Source organism: Diaphorina citri, unplaced genomic scaffold (genome assembly GCF_000475195.1).
Source record: "Diaphorina citri unplaced genomic scaffold, Diaci psyllid genome assembly version 1.1 scaffold83, whole genome shotgun sequence".
NCBI lineage: Eukaryota > Metazoa > Arthropoda > Insecta > Hemiptera > Psyllidae > Diaphorina > Diaphorina citri.
The window spans coordinates 366,480-383,273 of NW_007377520.1; the positions used below are offsets into that span (position 1 = coordinate 366,480).

General features: G+C 40.3%; 2 protein-coding genes across 4 annotated transcripts in view; one reads left to right on the forward strand and one right to left on the reverse strand.

Annotated features, from left to right (window-relative positions):
- Positions 1–10,431, reverse strand: part of LOC108254285 (testin-like) — an 18,564-nt gene extending 8,133 nt beyond the window's left edge. The window contains exons 1-3 of one of the 3 annotated variants that reach the window (XR_001809894.2): positions 9,714–9,803; positions 1,658–1,838; positions 777–807 (exon numbers count right to left, since the gene is read on the reverse strand). Coding sequence is in view for 2 of the 3 variants with exons in the window: in XM_026832996.1 (XP_026688797.1) it covers positions 1,711–1,732 (22 nt within the window). In the remaining variant the exon portion in view is untranslated. The other 2 variants (XM_026832996.1, XM_026832992.1) reach the window with 2 other exon arrangements.
- LOC103523153 (cell death-inducing p53-target protein 1-like) lies at positions 2,837–15,350 on the forward strand. The gene is made up of 3 exons (XM_008488223.2): positions 2,837–2,927; positions 13,066–13,366; positions 15,065–15,350. Exons 1-3 carry the CDS (start codon positions 2,888–2,890, stop codon positions 15,168–15,170), a joined length of 447 nt encoding a protein of 148 aa, XP_008486445.1. The 5' UTR covers positions 2,837–2,887; the 3' UTR covers positions 15,171–15,350.
- The last annotated feature ends 1,444 nt before the right edge of the window (positions 15,351–16,794 follow it).

Below are 16,794 nucleotides of genomic sequence, written 5' to 3' on the forward strand. Positions count from 1 at the left end.
CTTCGCCCCCTCCTGATTTGTCTCCATGCCCCCCCAGGGGGGCGCGCCCCCCAGTTTGAGAACCTCTGCTATAGACTCTATCATTTTTACTTTCCTTATCCTATAGGAAGGGAAGTAATGTAATCGGGTCAAATTTTCGATGGTCAGTTTTTAGTGCCAAACACGTTTTGAGGTCCCTAGAGCCTAAATCCGAAGTTTCAGCCATTGGTCCGTGTGTGTGTCTGTCTGTAAACAAAATATCTCGAGAACGGTAAAAGCTAGAGACTTGAAATTTGGTATGTAGCTTTCAAATGTGACAAGGATGCGACACGAAACTTTTGGTTAAGACCGGTGTAACGCTTGGCGGCATTTTACTGCTTTTTGGCGGTTTTCGGTGTAATTTAACAATATCTCGGGAACGGTATAAGCTAGAGACTTGAAATTTGGTATGTAGTTCACAAATGTGACAAGGATGCAACCCAAAACGTTTGGTTAAAATGGGTGCTGCGGTTGGCGGTATTTTGACCGCTTTTTGGTGGGTTTCGACCGCTTTTTGGCGGTTTTCAGCTATATCGACTAAACGGTTAGAGATATTGTAAATGTTACAACAGAACACCCAAATAAGCATCATTCTTTAGGATAAGGAAAGTCGTGTGATGTTCACACCAGATTTTTACTTTCTATTATTATATCTAAATTTACTGAAATACTGGTTATTTTAGGGTCCGACAGTACTTACCTCCAGAAGTGAAGGTCTAGTCCGGGACAGTTGTCTTTGCATTGTAGACACGGGGAGCCAGCGCCCAGATCGTGTGCCAATTTGTGACCCTGAAATTTAACAAAGACATACAATATTGTTAGCATTAGTGTTAGTAAACACCCTGATTACCTAGAATATTGTAAGTAGGTACTCACAGGATGAATAGTAAAAAAAAAAAAAAAAAAAAAAAAAAAGATGTCACGGGGAACAGACACTGCTTACTTCAGTTAGGTAAGTGAGAAGTGCTGATGGGCCAAAATAATAAATCAGTAATAATAATATATACTCTTTTATGCACATGAGGCAGAGGTGGAACCTTATCTCATTTTGTTTTCATTCCATTTTCTGAGCTAAGAGTGATATTGTTATAGAAACTTCTAACACCCTAATATCCCAGATTATCACCTACCCTGATTATTATGGAACAGAAAAAAAACAAAAAACTTTTACTCTTCACAGTTGCAAATAGCTTTTACTCTTCACAGCTGTGAAGAGTAAAAGCTATTTGTGTTCTTTTCAAGATGAATCTTCACAAAGTCCCATCAGAATCTATCAATATAATATGGAACAAACAAAAGGTCCTATCAGGTTCTGCATGTTCTCAGAGATTAGCAAACATTTGAATATAAATTTATCTTGGAGAACACTGTACCTACGCACTACTCATATGTTAAGGATGAATCTGCAGGGCTATTAAGAGCCCAACTGGCCCCTGCATCTAACTCCAACAAAGGGTCCTTCCTTTTTACCAACAAGAATACTAAGTAAGTACCCACTTACCTTTTTTTTTTTTTTACTGCTAGTTCTGGGAGCCCCTTGAGGAGCCTATGCCCAGGGCAAATGGGACTAAATGAACCTCCTTTTGCACAACTACCCTCCTTTTAATCTGAAATTTCAATGCTTGGATTTTATATTTACCTTTTGATTTTTACTCTCCAATATTTCCATCCATTTCTGGGTCTTGATTTGATTTCCCTCTTCAAAGGTGGCCATGTCTACAACTGCAGTTCTCGTACAAGCACTTTTACACCAGTAATGACTAATTATTAATTTAATTGATAAAGACCCTTCTGTATCACTGTAAACTCACGGAAAACACCTCACACTTAACAGAGTTTTCAAGCATACAGATTTAAAACACTGAATCTAGATGTAAAAACATTTTACTTAAAAGCACTGACTGCACACGTAAAAAAATGGAATTTTCAAAAGAATTTATGCAACAAATCAACGTTTTCTGATGTCAATTGTCACAGGAATGTAAAGAATGTCATGCCTGGGTTGTTGATACGAAGGATTGTCTCGGATTAGGATTGTCTGTGAACTGACCAATGAGAAACTGACTGTACTTACTGGAACTGAGGCTTTGAGTGTGAGTAATCAGTAAGAAGTTGTCCTATGCCCCTGACCCTTCTCTCCTTCTACTTCTAGTCTGGTTTGATATTTGATTTGAATGCTTGGCTTTAACACAAACTGCAACTCTCCTTCTCTCGTCTCTCCTATCATCAGTTGGGTCCAGTTGGGTTGGGATGACCTCATCCAAACCATGACCTTGAAATATTTGATAAAGAAATTACAGTGTTGCCAGTAGCAACTGAAGGGAAATTCCGCACATGTTTTTTCCGTACAAAATCGTATAATGAGCGTATTTTTAACCAAAAAGGTGGAACCATTGGGCAGATTTGGGCAATGGGCATGGATTTGAAAAAGGTCCGTAGAACGTATGGAGGATTTTTATGTAGATGTATTAACGGCATACCTACTGTTGGAAGTATTCTTGAAAACCATTTGTTTTTTTTTCTTTTTTGAAAATCTTGATCTGGTTCGATCATAAGTAAATGGGCCCAAAGTGAAAATCCGTACATCACGCTTTTCCGTACAACATTATAAAGAGGAAATACCGTACTCATTTATTAGAAATCGAGATTCGATTCGAGAAAAGAGAGAGAGAGAGAGAACATAACTACATAACAAGATTACAAGAAGCAAGAACTCGGTGAACACGCCAACAGTCCAACAGCGGTCACCCTTATCACCAGAGATTCATTTCGCAGAAGTGGGTTGTGAGTCACTATTACAGCCAGAAGCCAGTTTGCAGCAACCCCTACCTATGATGAGTCCTGCTCCAACAATACAGAGGGTGCAACAATGAATGAAATGAACTACAAGCAGCCTGCTTACAATCCAGGTAAATTTTGTATTCCACAGGTATCTGATCTTTATAACAATGGGATCAAAACCTATTCAGTTTCTTGTATGATGTATAACTGTAAGTACCTACCGATTTGACAAACTTTTCTACAATATGTAGAAGGATATCTTCTTATTATTTGGATTAAAAACCTGCCTCGGTGGCGTAGTGGTCAAGACGCTCGCCTGGTAATCAGGAGGGCGTGGGTTCGATCCCAGCCGAGGTATGGAATTTTATCCTCATTTATTTGAGAATTTGATCACATAATAATAGAGCTCTAAGGGTTAGGTGGTAGAGAACGCCTAAGGCGTTAACCTCGCCTAGTGAGAGCTCTAAGGGTTCGGTGGTAGAGAACGCCTAAGGCGTTAACCTCGCCTAGTGGTTACCTTCCACTCAAGAGTCTATTATTATTATTAATAATACCTAGTACACAACAAACTCCAAGTCATGGCTTATTCACCGAACGATAGTAAGTTCTACGTTTTAACTCAACAGTTTCGACACTTTTGCATTTGGTTTAGATGTTTGTTGCCAGCCTAGTTAGCTTAGTTGGTAGTGCGTCTGCCTTGTAAGCGCTAGGCCGCGGGTTCGATTCCCGCCCGGGGCGGATTTTATCCTGATGGGATAATGTTCGTTCTCGGAACGGCTGGCTTTCTCCTATCCTGTCTTCCTTCTCTCTCCGATTTCGGGACGATAAGACCCTAGAGTTACAGTTCCCTCTGTCAAACCTCTTAAAAAAAAAAAAAAAAAAAAAAAAAAAAAAAAAAAAAAAAAAAAACAAAAAAACAAAACTCTTTTTCTTTACTAAATTTTTCGCTGTCACAGTCCAACCAAATTTTGTTTCGCAAATTTTCTTTGGCAGTTAGTTGCTCTCTAACTTTTTACGGTACTTTTTACTCCAATTATTTTTTTACTTAAATTACTTTCCGCTTATTTTTTTCCAAACTAAAATTTTTCTTTCATTTAATTTTTCGTTGGTAGTTTCGAGCAGCTGTGCATCAACTACGCCAACGAACACCTGCAGTACTACTTCAACCAGCACGTGTTTCAATACGAACAGGAAGAATACAACAAGGAGGGTATTCGTTGGCGCCATATTGAATTCTCGGACAATACGCTGTGTCTGCAGCTGGTCGAGGGGAAACCCAATGGTCTCCTGTGTGTTCTGGATGATCAAGCCAAGTAAGTTTTGAATAGAATAGAATAGAATAGAATAAGGAGGGAATTCGTTGGCGCCATATTGAATTCTCGGACAATACGCTGTGTCTGCAGCTGGTCGAGGGGAAACCCAATGGTCTCCTGTGTGTTCTGGATGATCAAGCCAAGTAAGTTTTGAATAGAATAGAATAGAATAGAATAAGGAGGGAATTCGTTGGCGCCATATTGAATTCTCGGACAATACGCTGTGTCTGCAGCTGGTCGAGGGGAAACCCAATGGTCTCCTGTGTGTTCTGGATGATCAAGCCAAGTAAGTTTTGAATAGAATAGAATAGAATAGAATAAGGAGGGAATTCGTTGGCGCCATATTGAATTCTCGGACAATACGCTGTGTCTGCAGCTGGTCGAGGGGAAACCCAATGGTCTCCTGTGTGTTCTGGATGATCAAGCCAAGTAAGTTTTGAATAGAATAGAATAGAATAGAATAAGGAGGGAATTCGTTGGCGCCATATTGAATTCTCGGACAATACGCTGTGTCTGCAGCTGGTCGAGGGGAAACCCAATGGTCTCCTGTGTGTTCTGGATGATCAAGCCAAGTAAGTTTTGAATAGAATAGAATAGAATAGAATAAGGAGGGAATTCGTTGGCGCCATATTGAATTCTCGGACAATACGCTGTGTCTGCAGCTGGTCGAGGGGAAACCCAATGGTCTCCTGTGTGTTCTGGATGATCAAGCCAAGTAAGTTTTGAATAGAATAGAATAGAATAGAATAAGGAGGGAATTCGTTGGCGCCATATTGAATTCTCGGACAATACGCTGTGTCTGCAGCTGGTCGAGGGGAAACCCAATGGTCTCCTGTGTGTTCTGGATGATCAAGCCAAGTAAGTTTTGAATAGAATAGAATAGAATAGAATAAGGAGGGAATTCGTTGGCGCCATATTGAATTCTCGGACAATACGCTGTGTCTGCAGCTGGTCGAGGGGAAACCCAATGGTCTCCTGTGTGTTCTGGATGATCAAGCCAAGTAAGTTTTGAATAGAATAGAATAGAATAGAATAAGGAGGGAATTCGTTGGCGCCATATTGAATTCTCGGACAATACGCTGTGTCTGCAGCTGGTCGAGGGGAAACCCAATGGTCTCCTGTGTGTTCTGGATGATCAAGCCAAGTAAGTTTTGAATAGAATAGAATAGAATAGAATAAGGAGGGAATTCGTTGGCGCCATATTGAATTCTCGGACAATACGCTGTGTCTGCAGCTGGTCGAGGGGAAACCCAATGGTCTCCTGTGTGTTCTGGATGATCAAGCCAAGTAAGTTTTGAATAGAATAGAATAGAATAGAATAAGGAGGGAATTCGTTGGCGCCATATTGAATTCTCGGACAATACGCTGTGTCTGCAGCTGGTCGAGGGGAAACCCAATGGTCTCCTGTGTGTTCTGGATGATCAAGCCAAGTAAGTTTTGAATAGAATAGAATAGAATAGAATAAGGAGGGAATTCGTTGGCGCCATATTGAATTCTCGGACAATACGCTGTGTCTGCAGCTGGTCGAGGGGAAACCCAATGGTCTCCTGTGTGTTCTGGATGATCAAGCCAAGTAAGTTTTGAATAGAATAGAATAGAATAGAATAAGGAGGGAATTCGTTGGCGCCATATTGAATTCTCGGACAATACGCTGTGTCTGCAGCTGGTCGAGGGGAAACCCAATGGTCTCCTGTGTGTTCTGGATGATCAAGCCAAGTAAGTTTTGAATAGAATAGAATAGAATAGAATAAGGAGGGAATTCGTTGGCGCCATATTGAATTCTCGGACAATACGCTGTGTCTGCAGCTGGTCGAGGGGAAACCCAATGGTCTCCTGTGTGTTCTGGATGATCAAGCCAAGTAAGTTTTGAATAGAATAGAATAGAATAGAATAAGGAGGGAATTCGTTGGCGCCATATTGAATTCTCGGACAATACGCTGTGTCTGCAGCTGGTCGAGGGGAAACCCAATGGTCTCCTGTGTGTTCTGGATGATCAAGCCAAGTAAGTTTTGAATAGAATAGAATAGAATAGAATAAGGAGGGAATTCGTTGGCGCCATATTGAATTCTCGGACAATACGCTGTGTCTGCAGCTGGTCGAGGGGAAACCCAATGGTCTCCTGTGTGTTCTGGATGATCAAGCCAAGTAAGTTTTGAATAGAATAGAATAGAATAGAATAAGGAGGGAATTCGTTGGCGCCATATTGAATTCTCGGACAATACGCTGTGTCTGCAGCTGGTCGAGGGGAAACCCAATGGTCTCCTGTGTGTTCTGGATGATCAAGCCAAGTAAGTTTTGAATAGAATAGAATAGAATAGAATAAGGAGGGAATTCGTTGGCGCCATATTGAATTCTCGGACAATACGCTGTGTCTGCAGCTGGTCGAGGGGAAACCCAATGGTCTCCTGTGTGTTCTGGATGATCAAGCCAAGTAAGTTTTGAATAGAATAGAATAGAATAGAATAAGGAGGGAATTCGTTGGCGCCATATTGAATTCTCGGACAATACGCTGTGTCTGCAGCTGGTCGAGGGGAAACCCAATGGTCTCCTGTGTGTTCTGGATGATCAAGCCAAGTAAGTTTTGAATAGAATAGAATAGAATAGAATAAGGAGGGAATTCGTTGGCGCCATATTGAATTCTCGGACAATACGCTGTGTCTGCAGCTGGTCGAGGGGAAACCCAATGGTCTCCTGTGTGTTCTGGATGATCAAGCCAAGTAAGTTTTGAATAGAATAGAATAGAATAGAATAAGGAGGGAATTCGTTGGCGCCATATTGAATTCTCGGACAATACGCTGTGTCTGCAGCTGGTCGAGGGGAAACCCAATGGTCTCCTGTGTGTTCTGGATGATCAAGCCAAGTAAGTTTTGAATAGAATAGAATAGAATAGAATAAGGAGGGAATTCGTTGGCGCCATATTGAATTCTCGGACAATACGCTGTGTCTGCAGCTGGTCGAGGGGAAACCCAATGGTCTCCTGTGTGTTCTGGATGATCAAGCCAAGTAAGTTTTGAATAGAATAGAATAGAATAGAATAAGGAGGGAATTCGTTGGCGCCATATTGAATTCTCGGACAATACGCTGTGTCTGCAGCTGGTCGAGGGGAAACCCAATGGTCTCCTGTGTGTTCTGGATGATCAAGCCAAGTAAGTTTTGAATAGAATAGAATAGAATAGAATAAGGAGGGAATTCGTTGGCGCCATATTGAATTCTCGGACAATACGCTGTGTCTGCAGCTGGTCGAGGGGAAACCCAATGGTCTCCTGTGTGTTCTGGATGATCAAGCCAAGTAAGTTTTGAATAGAATAGAATAGAATAGAATAAGGAGGGAATTCGTTGGCGCCATATTGAATTCTCGGACAATACGCTGTGTCTGCAGCTGGTCGAGGGGAAACCCAATGGTCTCCTGTGTGTTCTGGATGATCAAGCCAAGTAAGTTTTGAATAGAATAGAATAGAATAGAATAAGGAGGGAATTCGTTGGCGCCATATTGAATTCTCGGACAATACGCTGTGTCTGCAGCTGGTCGAGGGGAAACCCAATGGTCTCCTGTGTGTTCTGGATGATCAAGCCAAGTAAGTTTTGAATAGAATAGAATAGAATAGAATAAGGAGGGAATTCGTTGGCGCCATATTGAATTCTCGGACAATACGCTGTGTCTGCAGCTGGTCGAGGGGAAACCCAATGGTCTCCTGTGTGTTCTGGATGATCAAGCCAAGTAAGTTTTGAATAGAATAGAATAGAATAGAATAAGGAGGGAATTCGTTGGCGCCATATTGAATTCTCGGACAATACGCTGTGTCTGCAGCTGGTCGAGGGGAAACCCAATGGTCTCCTGTGTGTTCTGGATGATCAAGCCAAGTAAGTTTTGAATAGAATAGAATAGAATAGAATAAGGAGGGAATTCGTTGGCGCCATATTGAATTCTCGGACAATACGCTGTGTCTGCAGCTGGTCGAGGGGAAACCCAATGGTCTCCTGTGTGTTCTGGATGATCAAGCCAAGTAAGTTTTGAATAGAATAGAATAGAATAGAATAAGGAGGGAATTCGTTGGCGCCATATTGAATTCTCGGACAATACGCTGTGTCTGCAGCTGGTCGAGGGGAAACCCAATGGTCTCCTGTGTGTTCTGGATGATCAAGCCAAGTAAGTTTTGAATAGAATAGAATAGAATAGAATAAGGAGGGAATTCGTTGGCGCCATATTGAATTCTCGGACAATACGCTGTGTCTGCAGCTGGTCGAGGGGAAACCCAATGGTCTCCTGTGTGTTCTGGATGATCAAGCCAAGTAAGTTTTGAATAGAATAGAATAGAATAGAATAAGGAGGGAATTCGTTGGCGCCATATTGAATTCTCGGACAATACGCTGTGTCTGCAGCTGGTCGAGGGGAAACCCAATGGTCTCCTGTGTGTTCTGGATGATCAAGCCAAGTAAGTTTTGAATAGAATAGAATAGAATAGAATAAGGAGGGAATTCGTTGGCGCCATATTGAATTCTCGGACAATACGCTGTGTCTGCAGCTGGTCGAGGGGAAACCCAATGGTCTCCTGTGTGTTCTGGATGATCAAGCCAAGTAAGTTTTGAATAGAATAGAATAGAATAGAATAAGGAGGGAATTCGTTGGCGCCATATTGAATTCTCGGACAATACGCTGTGTCTGCAGCTGGTCGAGGGGAAACCCAATGGTCTCCTGTGTGTTCTGGATGATCAAGCCAAGTAAGTTTTGAATAGAATAGAATAGAATAGAATAAGGAGGGAATTCGTTGGCGCCATATTGAATTCTCGGACAATACGCTGTGTCTGCAGCTGGTCGAGGGGAAACCCAATGGTCTCCTGTGTGTTCTGGATGATCAAGCCAAGTAAGTTTTGAATAGAATAGAATAGAATAGAATAAGGAGGGAATTCGTTGGCGCCATATTGAATTCTCGGACAATACGCTGTGTCTGCAGCTGGTCGAGGGGAAACCCAATGGTCTCCTGTGTGTTCTGGATGATCAAGCCAAGTAAGTTTTGAATAGAATAGAATAGAATAGAATAAGGAGGGAATTCGTTGGCGCCATATTGAATTCTCGGACAATACGCTGTGTCTGCAGCTGGTCGAGGGGAAACCCAATGGTCTCCTGTGTGTTCTGGATGATCAAGCCAAGTAAGTTTTGAATAGAATAGAATAGAATAGAATAAGGAGGGAATTCGTTGGCGCCATATTGAATTCTCGGACAATACGCTGTGTCTGCAGCTGGTCGAGGGGAAACCCAATGGTCTCCTGTGTGTTCTGGATGATCAAGCCAAGTAAGTTTTGAATAGAATAGAATAGAATAGAATAAGGAGGGAATTCGTTGGCGCCATATTGAATTCTCGGACAATACGCTGTGTCTGCAGCTGGTCGAGGGGAAACCCAATGGTCTCCTGTGTGTTCTGGATGATCAAGCCAAGTAAGTTTTGAATAGAATAGAATAGAATAGAATAAGGAGGGAATTCGTTGGCGCCATATTGAATTCTCGGACAATACGCTGTGTCTGCAGCTGGTCGAGGGGAAACCCAATGGTCTCCTGTGTGTTCTGGATGATCAAGCCAAGTAAGTTAAACTCACGGAAAACACCTCACACTCAACTTCAAGCATACAAATTTAAAACACTGAATCTAGACGTAAAAACATTTTTAAAGAAGCACTGACTGCACACACACACACCACTTTTACACCAGTAATGACTAATTATTAATTTAATTGATAAAGACCCTTCTGTATCACTGTAAACTCACGGAAAACACCTCACACTCAACTTCAAGCATACAAATTTAAAACACTGAATCTAGACGTAAAAACATTTTAAAAGAAGCACTGACTGGTGACTGCACACACACACACAAAAAAAAATGGAATTTTCAAAAGAATTTTATGCAACAAAATCAACGTTTTCTGATGTCAACTGTCACTGGAATGTAAAGAATGTCATGCCTGGGTTGTTGGTACAAGGGATTGTCTATGGCTTGGATTAGGATTGTCTGTGAACTGACCAATGAGAAACTGACTGTACTTACTGGAACTGAGGCTTTGAGTGTGAGTAATCAGTTAAGAAGTTGTCCTATGTCCCTGACCCCTCTCTCCTTCTAGTCTGGTTTGAAAATGGCTTTAACACAACTCTCCTCTGTCCTCTCCTATCATCAGTTGGGATGACCTCATCCAAACCATGACCTTGAAATATTTGATAAAGAAATTACAGTGTTGCCAGTAGCAACTGAAGGGAAATTCCGTACATGTTTTTTCCGTACAAAATCGTATAATGAGCGTATTTTTCTTAACCAAAAAGGTGTAAGTGTGGAACCATTGGGCAGATTTGGGCAATGGGCATGAATTTGAAAAAGGTTCGTAGAACGTATGGAGGATTTTTATGTAGATGTTAACGGCATTTACGGCATACCGAAGTATTCTTGAAAACCATTTGTTTTTTTTTCTTTTTTGAAAATCTTGATCTGGTTCGATCATAAGTAAATGGGCCCAAAGTGAAAATCCGTACATCACGCTTTTCCGTACAACATTATAAAGAGGAAATACCGTACTCATTTATTAGAAATCGAGATTCGAGAAACGAGAGAACTGAGAGAAGCAAGAACTAACCACTGAGATCACTCGAATGTAGGGATGGGATATTCGACTCTTTTTGAATATTCGAATAGCACGATTCGATTCTTTTCAAATATTGAGTGTGAGTAATCAGTAAGAAGTTGTCCTATGTCCCTGACCCCTCTCTCCTTCTAGTCTGGTTTGAAAATGGCTTTAACACAACTCTCCTTACTCTCCTCTGTCCTCTCCTATCATCAGTTGGGATGACCTCATCCAAACCATGACCTTGAAATATTTGATAAAGAAATTACAGTGTTGCCAGTAGCAACTGAAGGGAAATTCCGTACATGTTTTTTCCGTACAAAATCGTATAATGAGCGTATTTTTCTTAACCAAAAACCCAAAAAGGTGTAATTATTTGTGGAACCATTGGGCAGATTTGGGCAATGGGCATGAATTTGAAAAAGGTTCGTAGAACGTATGGAGGATTTTTATGTAGATGTTAACGGCATTTACGGCATACCGAAGTATTCTTGAAAACCAGACCTCAGATTTGGATTTTTTCCCAACTTTTTACATAGGAATCGACCATTTATTAATAATTTGTACCCATTTGCAACTGCTCCATTGGGAAAAATACCAAAATGTGATTTTCCGATTATTTTTCATAATCGATTATACTTTCGATTATTTTTTATAATCGATTACGATTATCAATAATAATCGATTAATCGATTATCATAATCGATTATTCCCAACACTACAACACGCCGTACATCACGCTTTTCCGTACAACATTATAAAGAGGAAATACCGTACTCATTTATTAGAAATCGAGATTCGAGAAACGAGAGAACTTGAGAGAAGCAAGAACTAACCACTGAGATCGTGAGATCACTCGAATGACCGATCCTGAACACGTTCAACACGCCAACAGCGGTCACCCTTATCACCAGAGTTTCATTTCGCAGAAGTGGGTTGTGAGTCACTATTACAGCCAGAAGCCAGTTTGCAGCAAACAAGCACACACTCCAAATCTTCAACTCAGTTTCAGAGTAAGTTAAATAAATCTTGGGGGGAAAGGGAAAAAAGTTGATAAAAGTCACATCATAACCTTAAATACCCACCCTTTAACTGGTGTCTAATGGTCAGACCCAGTGTCCTGGATCTCTGCAACTCTACATTTTGTTTATAGATCTCAGACCTCGGATCAGACTTCATAGCAAAAGTGCTGACAGATTGCTTACTTCAGTTAAATCAGTAATAATATACCCTTCAGGGCCAGATTAGCCCCCCGCGGGGCCCGGGGCAGTTTCAAAGGCACGGGGCCCCCAGTTTGGGCTGATCGAACTTAAAATTTTCAGCGCCGCAGGCGAAATTTTTCAAAAAGTAGGTAGATATGCGCCTCATGCTTTGTCACAAGTTAATTTTTGACGTACCTAATTCGTAGATATTTTCTTATCCTAATTTTCGCTGAACGCTAAAGTGAGCAAAATAAAATAGAGTGCCGCAGGCGAAATTTTTGAAAATTTTGCTAGATATTTTCTTATCCTAATTTTAGCTGAACGCTAAAGTGAGCAAAATAAATTAGAGCACCGCAGGCGAAATTTTTGAAAATTTTGGTCCACAATCTTGAGAAATCCAGGCTCACCAAAAGTAAATTTTTCAGCGCCGCAGGCGATTTTTTTTTTTTTTTGAAAAAACCCATAATATCTAGTGTAAGTCCTCAAAGCGCGGGGCCCCCAAAAGCGCGGGGCCCGTGGCAGTCTGCCATTCTGCCTTATGGGTAATCCGGCCCTGGGTGAAGGACGTTGGCTAGGGAGTTTTAGCAGAATCTAAACAGGCAAAGGTTGGAACAGTTTTTGTCCCCCAGTTTGTTTGTTTTTACTTTCTATTACTAAAGTACTACACCACATCACACAGTAGAGGCTGAGAAATAACTACTATAGTGGTAGGTACATATGTAGTTGTATAATGATAGGGGGACGATCTGTAGTACTTACTTGGAAAAATATAATACTGTAGGTATTTTATAAAACTGCTGAACTGTATTTAAACGTTTTTACTGCAAGGAAAAATGACTGCTCGAACTGTGCAAAGAGTTGCCACTAGGTTTACACCTGGACTTTGCGTTTCGGCTGGATCCTTTTTTCATTTCTTTAATATCAGTTGATACCGTTTTCTTTTGTTCCTTAGTACTTGGTTTTTCCATTTCCATGTTGCTTAACAGTTCTTTCATGCTGCTTGATGGTCTTGAAGACCTTGTCTTGGTTGTCAGGTCTTTCATGCTGGAGGATGATTTTAGACTTGTGCTGGTTCCTGGTTTGTTGACGGCTGTTTTTTTTGATGGAACAATATTTCACAGCCTGTTTCTTTTTTTCTCTCCTAGGTTATTTCGCTCCTGAACAAATGCAGTCAGATCCTGCATACCAACCCATAGCTCCCCGCCCCGCTGTAGCCCCTTACTATCCTGGTAATCCTGGTATGCCATTTAATCCTGCATACCCACAGACGGCCAGCCAGACCATCATCACCCAACAACCAACATCAATCACTCTCACAACCGTATCTGTTGGTCCTCGCTCAATGGTTATGGGGTGTCCAAATTGCCGCAACACAATCAGAACACAGACAGACTCGGAAATCAAGTGCTGTGGTTATCTCCTCTGCTGTTTTATGCTGTGCAGTGGGTAAGTATTCAGTTTTTGTCTTGGGTTTTCATATGCCTTGTTTGCTTACGCTTTCATGCTTTAAAAGATACCCATCTGGGTACCTAGTTTAAAAGATGGTTACCTAATAGATTGTTCAGGGATTAGGGCTTTGGGGCAACCACAATTTGTGTTTATTATATTGCCCCTTCCATGTGTGTTGTTTCATTATGTTATATTATTCTCCCCCTTTTCTCTTTTTATGGTTACACTCCAGATAAACCAGTATTCTACAGAATAACAGGTAGGTAAGTACAAAGTACATTCCTACCTACAGATGTTCAACCTCAAAGTGCCCCACAGGAAATCAACCCGTAAAATCGGTTTTTCCCCCCTTAACAGTCCCCAATACACTTTTCGAGTGCATTAAAAATTCTGGTTACCTAATAGATTGTTCAGGGATTAGGGCTTTAGGGCAACCACAATTTGTGTTTATTATATTGCCCCTTCCATGTGTGTTGTTTTATTATGTTATATTATTCTCCCTCTTTTCTCTTTTTATGGTTACACTCCAGATAAAGCAGTATTTTACAGAATGACATTCCTACCCAAAGGGTGTTCAACCTCAAAGTGCTCCATAGGAAATTAACCTGTAAAATCGGTTTTTTGCCCCATAAAAGTCCCCAATACACTTTTCGAGTGCACTAAGCGTTTTCTCTGATGGAACTTTTGACAAGAAATCAATTGGTTCAACTTTCAAGACTGTCCGACTTACAGTTAAGGAGTTATGGGTTCGAGACTCGGCAAATTCAAGAAAAAAGACCGTTTTTGAAAAGGCCTTCAACAGTTTCTGTTAAAGATATTTGAGCTGTCAAAAAGTCATTCCTATGTGATTTTTCACGCCAAATCGCTTTTGACTTCCTCTTGACTTTTGCCATTTTTAATCTAAGAATTAAACAAAGTACCTAGTAGTTACTGATTATTCATTAACTACTCACTCTTTGATGATTAATAACCAAAAAATGTTAAATAAGATGGTAAAATAAAAAGAAATCTATAAGGTTCGTTCTCGGAAACGGCTGGCTTTCTCCTATCCTGTCTTCCTTCTCACTTCGATTTCGGTTAAGACCTTGGCAGTTTACATTTCGCTCTTTCAATAATTTGTTTTTGAATCCCTCTCCCCCCATCCCAGCTTTCTCTTACTCGTATATTGAAATGACAGGAATCGGCCTATTTTTTCACATTTTTCAATTTATTAAGATACCTTACGTACTTAGGTACTACAGTAGAACCTCGATTATTTCAACTAATTGGGACCGGGAGTAGTTGAAATGATCACTTTCTATGATCTTTTCCTCTGATAAGATAGGATATCCTTTGAAAGATAGAAAAAAAACGATAGATTTTGGAGTTGAAATAATGGAAGTTGAAATTATCGATGTTCTACTGTACTTAGAATAGGTAGATTTTTGTCATAATTTTGGGTTCACCGTGTACTTGCTGCTACGGGATGTACGACCTGACGGCTGACGGCCGCTGAGCTTCAGGAACTCCCTGTGTTTTCTCCATCGTCAAAAGTTCCAAAAGAGAAAATGCTTAATTGATCCGAAAAGTGTATTGGGGACTTTCATGGGGCAAAAAACCGATTTTACAGGTTGATTTCCTATGGGGCACTTTGAGGTTAAACACCCTGTATACTTTTCTTTCTTCTAACCATCCCATGCTATGTTCTGTTCACAGGGTTTGCACGCTGTGCTCTTGCATTCCACTTTGCTCAGACTCGTGCAGGATCGTACATCACAAGTGCCCTGAATGCAAAGCTAATCTGGGTACATATCAACAGTAGAAAAATATTGGAGTTCAACAATATTTTTTCAGTCCCTGAAAGGCCAATTGAGCTAACAGCAGGTTAAGTTCCATTTGATTTGTATAGGGCTGTTATCTGTTAAGCTAACAAGCTGTTAGGGGCTAAAAATAAGGTTGGCAAGTCTTGGAAACTTAGATATGTATGTAGATAGATTCGAACTGAAATCCTTTTGGAACAATAATTTCTCCGTGACTTTATTGTGATGTTAAAATTGTAAAAAGAAAATTATTATTTTCATCCATTTGATTTGTATAGGGCTGTTATCTGTTAAGCTAACAAGCTGTTAGGGGCTAAAAATAAGGTTGGCAAGTCTTGGAAACTTAGATTTGTATGTAGATCGATTCGAACTGAAATCCTTTTGGAACAATAATTTCTCTGTGACTTTATTGTGATGTTAAAATTGTAAACAGAAAATTTCATTATTATTATTTTCATCCCCCCCCCCTCTGAAGGTGATCTACCAGTCAACCATTTTCTTGTTTTAAGTGTTATATTTTTTGATTTGCATGTTTTTGCAATAGTGATCTAAATTTTGTCATTTTATCTTATGTAGTAGGTACTGACTCGTTTTTTTTTTTTTTTTTTTTACTGACTCGGTATTTTTTTTTTTTTTTTTAATTTTTTTTTTCAACATTCCAATTGTTAATTAAGTATAGTAGGTATTTTTGTTTTATAGGCACCTAGATTTAGACCGACTTTTGTGTTTAACCCACCAAAGTGAAACAAGCTCCAAACTGGGTTTGATCATCAAAGTGCCTTATTTTGTGCCATATTTTTACTAGTACTTTTTTTTAATGTATACAACTATACAGAATCCTACATGAATGAAAAGTAAGCCCCAACTCGAAAATTTTACATTTTGTCTGAAGCAGTGGCCAGCAGATCTTCCTCTTTTTTAATGGAGAGCACAGAGCATAAAATCTCTGACGATAAAGAAAGAAAAAAATGCTGATGTGAGGTTTTTGTTATCTGGCATCCGGTGTCACTATCAGCTATACCCTACATTTATATTATTATTATATTTATTGTCTAATATTTACTAGTTATTACGTAGATATATATATTTTTCGTCATTTGTCAATTATTCATAATCAATATAAAATATGTTCCGTACATTTCTGTTATATTTTATACAACAGAAAACCAAAAATTGCATTTCTTTGCTGGCTCCCTTCCCCCAAATATGAAGGTTAAACCACAAGTTCTAATGTCAGCCCAAAACGAGTTTTAATATCTAGCTTGAATTTTCGAATTAACCCAGGAAGGGATTTTGTTTGTCCTAGTCCTAGACGGATAACGGCAACGGACCTGCAATCGGGACTTTGAAAAGAGGGAAGAAAGAGGGCACTCCGACCAACGTAGTTCCTTTTTGCGATAAATCCCGTAAAAGAATACGACTACGTACGGTAAAAAATCACGGTTCGATCAGGCTAAATAAATATGCTCAGGTCGTCTGGCAACATTGTAATATTGTTTACAAGCCAACTCCCCGTCCCCCCTCCCATCGTCCCATCGCTGCTTTTGCGTCACCGGTTCTTGTCGCGATTCCCCTTCTGATTTCTGAGATTCTGAGTATCTCCCCGTCCCCCCTCCCATCGTCCCA